We start from the raw sequence: 6,573 nt of genomic DNA on the forward strand, positions 1-6,573 counted from the left end.
AGCTCCACAAGTCGCGATCCAAACAAGCTAGTGGCAACAGTGGTGAGGAAAAAACATCACCAACTGACATGAAGTGAAGGGAAAAAAAACCTTGAGGAAAAATTAGGCTCTGTTGGGCATGACTGTTAGACAAACTTTCTGTGTGGAGCTGCAGTCTAGGCGCTGGAGAAGCTGGACGTCCATCGTGGAGAAGCTGCAGGTCTGAGTAGGGCACTGGCGGGAGGTCAGGCTGGCCCACAGGATCAATGCGGGGACTCGTTTGTAATGTGGTCTTTCAGGAATCAGTCTCATGCATTCCATGACCACCACAGCATCAGCTCGGGATACGGCCTGGTCCTGGATTATGGATACCTTGAAGTCATCTCTTCACAGGTCTCTAGATTTAATCAAGGCAAATTTCTTGCGCATTTTGTAAGTAAAGTCAGTTCTAGTAAATCTCAAGCATGTGCATTTACACTGATAAGCTATGCCAAAAATTACTTCCATTTTAATTTGGTTTAATTGGTCAATAATGACATTTTAGATGATTGCTCTGAGATGATATTTGTGATGCTTCTCCTTACGGCTGAAGTAAAAGCTGTGAAATTACAACATATAATTAAAGCTGCAAGCAGTTATGCAAGGGCTCACTGCGCCTGGTGGCCTTACTCCCTATTCACACGGCGCTTCAGGGTCAACGCTTGGTAGAGGGCATGTCTGAAGTTAGGGCTGACGCGATTGTCATAGCAGCTTTAGCCAATAAAATTAGTAAGTAATCGGTTACTCTCTAAGCTGGCGAATTTGCATACAGCAATCTGATTGGCTAACGTTTCTGTCGGCACCTAAAGTTGAGCAAATCCCAACTTTGCAGTGAGCAACCCCTTTAAAGTGGCGCCGACAGATCCACGATGCCGTTTGGCAACGCCTGACATCACCCATTCAAATTGAATAGGAAGTGTTGATGCTAGGATGACAGAGAACAGTGGACATTAATAATTTACGCTGATAAATATAGAATACCCGAGAGAATCACAGATTTATGTCAAACTTTCATCTGTCAGTAGGTGGCACAATGAGTGTGAGTCAATATTGGCATGCAGATGTTTTCAGGAGAAGAATCTCATCGAACCTGTGTGTTTTCAGGCAGATCGGACATTGTGTCGCTGAGTTATAAATCCTTCCTCCTCTATGGCGAAGCGCTGAACTTTGTTAGTCCACCACGGACACGCCATTTAGCAAAAACTCTAGGGCTGTTTCTCAATATGCGTTCTTCAGCTGTCTTGCGTCCTCGTATAATGTCATCATCGGCTGCCAAAGTTCAGTTCCAATACTCAAGACCGCAAGAACAGAGGACACGCGAAAGTTCCCGAATTAGTTCTTGAAATCGAGGACGCACCGATGCAGGCTTGAGCACAAATCTCGCTCAAGTCCCCGAAGTCGTTGCGACTGGAGGTGGGAAGCGCAGCATTTTCATTCATTCATTTTCTGTCAGCTTAGTCCCTTTTATTATTCCGGGGTCGCCACCGCAGAATGAACCGCCAACTTATCCAGCAAGTTTTTATGAAGCGGATGCCCTTCCAGCCGCAACCCATCTCTGGGAAACATCCACACACACACTCATTCACTCACACACTCATATACTACGGACAATTTAGCCCACCCAATTCACCTGTACCGCATGTCTTTGGACTGTGGGGGAAACCGGAGCACACGGAGGAATGTAAGGAGAACATGCAAACTCCACGCAGAAACGCCAACTGAGCCGAGGCTCAAACCATCGACCCAGCGACCTTCTTGCTGTTAGGCGACAGCACTACCTTCTGCGCCAATGCTTCGCCCCGCGCAGCATTTTATTTAGATTTATTTATTAAAGTTCAGAGATATGACTTATTTAGCTCAGGAGTTTCCCTAAATAAAACTGTGAACATAAACATTACCATCGACATCTTAATACAGGAACAAACACATGAAGGGTGTTTGTTTGCTGAAATTCATATTAAAATCTGTTTTATTTGTTTTGCGTAACGTATAATTTAAATATTTTAATGAATAGCATATATTGTGATAATGGGAAAACAATGAGTTGATGTATGAATGCTGTAATGTTGAAATAATTTTACATTTAAAATGCGTGAAGGTCACGTGACCATCAGGAAGAACGCAGCATCTCATTTCTCACAGGATGCATTCTCTGCCCTCGCAGTCTCCTGAGTTTGTTCTTCCGAGGACACCTGGCAAGACTGGTCTCCACAAGAACGCAAGTCCATTCTCTGCAGTTTTATTTAGTGTCTAATTTGTATAAATTTACAATCTTATTTGTGCATATTAAAACGGTTTGGTCATCCTCCAGTGAGCACATCTTCCTTTACAAAATGGTATGCTTTCTTATGTATGAAATTGTATGTATTCCCACAAATTTGTCACTTTTCTTACAATACGTAACTAGTTATTTTACCTTGTGTGATCAAACTGCACAAAACGCATATCTAGGAGACTGTCTAAATATGGAAATTAGTTTTCTTTCCCAAACCTGAACCAAACCTGTGATTGTTTGTTGCCCCATTTATATTAATTAATTAATTAATTGTATTTGATTGTATAATGTATTTATTTACATAGTTTGTATAATTTATTTAGTTTGCATAATTTATTTAAATAGTTTGTATTTATTTATGTAATGTATTTATTTAGTTTGTATTATTGATTTATTTATTTAAATAGTTTTTATCATTTATTTAAGTACTTTGTATTCATTTATGTAATGTACTTATTTAGTTTGTATTTATTAAAATAGTTTCTATTATTTATTTAAATAGTTTGTAAAATTTAAATAGTTTTTATTTATTTATGTAATGTACTTATTTAGTTTGTATTTATTTAAATAGTTTGTAAAATTTTAATAGTTTGTATTTATTTATTTAAATAGTTTGTATAAATTATTTTAATAGTTTGTATTAGTAATTAATTAATTAATTTAAATAGTTTCTATAATTTTTTATTGAAATAGTTTGTAAAATTTATCATTTATTTATTTAAATAGTTTGTATAATTTATTTTAATAGTTTGTATTAATTATTAATTAATTGATTTATTGAAAAAGTTTGTATAATTTTTTTATTTAAATAGTTTGTATAATGTATTTCTTTAAACAGTTTGTATAATGTATTTAATTAAACAGTTTGTAAAATTATTTCGTTTCTATAATTTATTTTAGTTGTGTATTTAAATAGTTTGTATAATTTATTTATTTATTTAATAGTTTGTATACTTTATTAGTTATTACAATTTATTTATTTAAATAGTTTGTATAATTTATTTATTTAGTTTATACTAACTATTTAAATAAATAAATTGTGTCATTTATTTATTTAGATTCTATAATGTATTATTTATTTAAATTGTTTGTGTAATTTATTTATATATTCGTTCAAATAGTTTGTATTTATTTATTTGTATATTTATTTAAATAGTTTGTGTAATTTATTTAATTATTTTTTTATTTAAATGGTTTGTATACTTTTATTTGTTCAAATATTTATTTACATTTTTTGTATTTATTATTTTTTAATACATTTATTTTAATGGTTTTATTTATTTGTATTTATTTAAATAGTTTGCATGATTTATTTAATTTATTCAACATTATTTATTTAAATAGTTTGTATAATTGTATTTATAATATTTTATTAATATTTTTTTTTATTATTATCACTACTTGTAAGAGTAAATGACATAAGTCATAGAGTGAAATAAAGTTCCAAAGTAATTCAGTTCAAAAGGTGTCAGAATTAAACAAAATTTTTCTCTGAACTCAAAATATTTATACAATAAACAAAGTCTTTTAACATGTGATCAAATAATTTTTGTTCTAAATATGCCTGGAAAGATTTATGAACAATTACAGAATTTAAATCTTTAGCCATAGACACATTCACAAACAAACAAACAAACAAACAAATGGTCTAAATAAATAATAAAAAAAAATCAGTGATGCTAAAACAACACTGATGTATTAAATAGTTTGAATAAACAGTTTATATTTAGTTAGCGTTATACTTCTTGTTTATTCGTATATGCATTGTTTTTGTCACCAGTTATGAACCCCTCATATAATCTACAGTATTCATTAGTATAAATGCTGAAGTGCAGTAGAACTAAAGGTCCGCCGTCGTCTGTTGGCTCATCGGGATACACAATTACTCTAACTAAATATTTGGTTTAAGACAACAAATATGAGGTTGCTGTTGTGGAGACAGAAGGCTGTATAGTCATGCTCTAGGTCTGGCGTGACTTCTCATAAAAATCTGATGTTACAAAGACCCCAGGGATTAAAAAACAACTGGCTTTCCCAGGACTCATCACTGCAGACCCAAGAGCCATTTACTTTACATTTCCCAAACGCAGATACAGTCTTAAATATTTAAATTTTAAATAATAGACATTGTGTGTGAGCGTGTGTGCGTGCGGTGTTTGTGTTTGGTTTTGTGTTTTTTTCTTTTTTTTTTCCTTTTTTTGGGGAGGTTTATTTGCTGTGGTATGCTGTATTATTAGCTCCCTTTAATTCTTTTTTTTTCTGTTTTAAATATTTCCCAAATTATGTTTAACAGAGCAAGGAATTTTTTTAAAGGTATGTCTGATAATGTTTTTTCTTCTGGAGAAAGTCTGATTTGTTTTATTTTGACTAGAATAAAAGCAGTTTAAATTTTTTAAAAACCATTTTAAGGTCAAAATTATTAGCTCCTTTAACCTAGTTTTTTTCGATAGTCTACAGAACAAACCATCATTATACAAGAACTTGCCTAATTAACCTAACCTGTCTAGTTAATCTAAATAACCTAGTTAAGCCTTTAAATGTCACTTTAAGATAAAATAAATCAGTTATTAGAAATGAGTTATTAACTATTATGTTTAAAAATGTGTTGAAATCTTCTCTCTGTTAAATAGAAATTGGGGGAAAAATAAATGGGCTAATAATTCTTTGGTGTGATATTTAACTTTTAAATTTTGTTGTGGTGTGACTATTTTATTACTTATGTTTTATATTTATTTAATATGTTTTTCATTTGTGGTATTTTTAAATTTTCATTCAATTTTTGCTCTGGTATTTTATTTTACTTTATTCATTCATTTATTTATTATTTCTTTTCTTTTCTTTTTATTTTTGTTTTTTGCTGTGGTATGCTTATTTTACTTTTTTCTTCTATATATATATTATTCTTTGCTGTGATTTGCCATTTTATTTTATTTGAATCATTGCTGTGGTGTGCCATTTATTTTATTTCTTTATTTTATTCTTTGCTGTGGTATTATTTATTTATTTATTTATTTATTTATTTATTTATTTATTTATTTATTGCTTAAGCTTAAACAATTATTTAATTAGTTGGCATTTTATCTGCCAGAGTAACATTTCAGTTTGCTTTAGTTATTATTATTATTATTATTATTATTATTATTATTATTTATTTTTTTTTTTTAATTATTATTATTGTTGTTGTTGTTTTTATTTATACACTGCAAAAAATATTTTCTTTTTGTCTTGTTTTTATTCCAAATATCTAAAAATTCTAAAATCAAGAAGAATTTACTAGACAAGTAAAACATATTCTCTTGTTTTAAAAAATAATGAGTCAAAATTAAATGAGTTTTTCCTTAAAACAAGCACAACAAGCACAACAATCTGCCAATGGGATAAGCAAAATAATCTTATGTCAAAAGGAAAAATAAGATTATTTTGACAACCACATTGGCAGATTATTTTGCTTGAAAAAGGTAAAACTCATTGGCATATTATTTCCTAAAACAAGACAATGTTTTGCTTGACTAGAAAATTGATTTAGATGCTTCTTAATTTAAGAATTTTAGATATTTGGACAATAAACAAGACAAAAAATCTAATTAAGAAAATATTTTTGCAGTGTAGTAATAATTATTATTTATTGTAATATTAATAACCCTATTTGATGGCTCTAGAAAAAGTCTGGTGACTAGCTCTACCATTATTCAATTTCTTTTATATATTTTAAATATACCATTAAAAGTTGTATTAATATTTAAAATGAGCTTTCATTTTAATTGCATTTTGTCATAATTTTGATGTGCACTTTGACATGCATAATTTTAACATCTTCTGTCTCACCTTCTAGTGGCTGGCCAAGGACAGTTGAACTGGTAGTCACTGGTCTCCATATTCTGTTTGAATGGCAGAACACAATAATTCTGAGCGACGGCATCAAAGTTGATTTTATCACACTGCTGTGTCCTGCACTTGGCTGGCACTGCCCAGGCCCGTCCCGCATCCACACACCCTGCGCAAAACAGAAGATGCATTAGCCATTTAGCCACTAACAAATGGATAATTAACACAAAAGAGGATTTCACATCTACCAAAGGCCATTTCCTCTTTTAATTGCATTAGTTTGCTAAACAGACACAAGAATCTCATTAAGAAATACAATACTGTTGTAATTACCTGTGAATGCTAAACACAGGAAGAAACCAGCAGAAACCATCAAGGCCAAGCTTCTCTTCATCCTTAAAGAATCCTGCAAAAACACAGCCAAATGTTTGTTAGTTTTGTTCTATAATAATAAT

The 6,573-nt window shown here is 31.1% G+C and overlaps 1 protein-coding gene across 8 annotated transcripts in view; it reads right to left on the reverse strand.

The window, feature by feature from the left end:
* The window catches only part of si:ch73-193i22.1, a 37,720-nt gene that overhangs the window by 6,192 nt on the left and 24,955 nt on the right, over positions 1-6,573 (reverse strand). For all 8 annotated transcript variants that reach the window (XR_015498706.1, XR_015498707.1, XR_015498705.1 and 5 more), the window contains 2 exon segments: positions 6,452-6,524; positions 6,119-6,287 (listed from right to left, as the gene is read on the reverse strand). Coding sequence is in view for 4 of the 8 variants with exons in the window: in NM_001423524.1 (NP_001410453.1) it covers positions 6,119-6,287; positions 6,452-6,512 (230 nt within the window). In the remaining 4 variants the exon portion in view is untranslated.

This window comes from Danio rerio, chromosome 9 (assembly GCF_052040795.2).
Source record: "Danio rerio strain M-AB ecotype USA chromosome 9, GRCz13ab, whole genome shotgun sequence".
Taxonomy (NCBI): domain Eukaryota; kingdom Metazoa; phylum Chordata; class Actinopteri; order Cypriniformes; family Danionidae; genus Danio; species Danio rerio.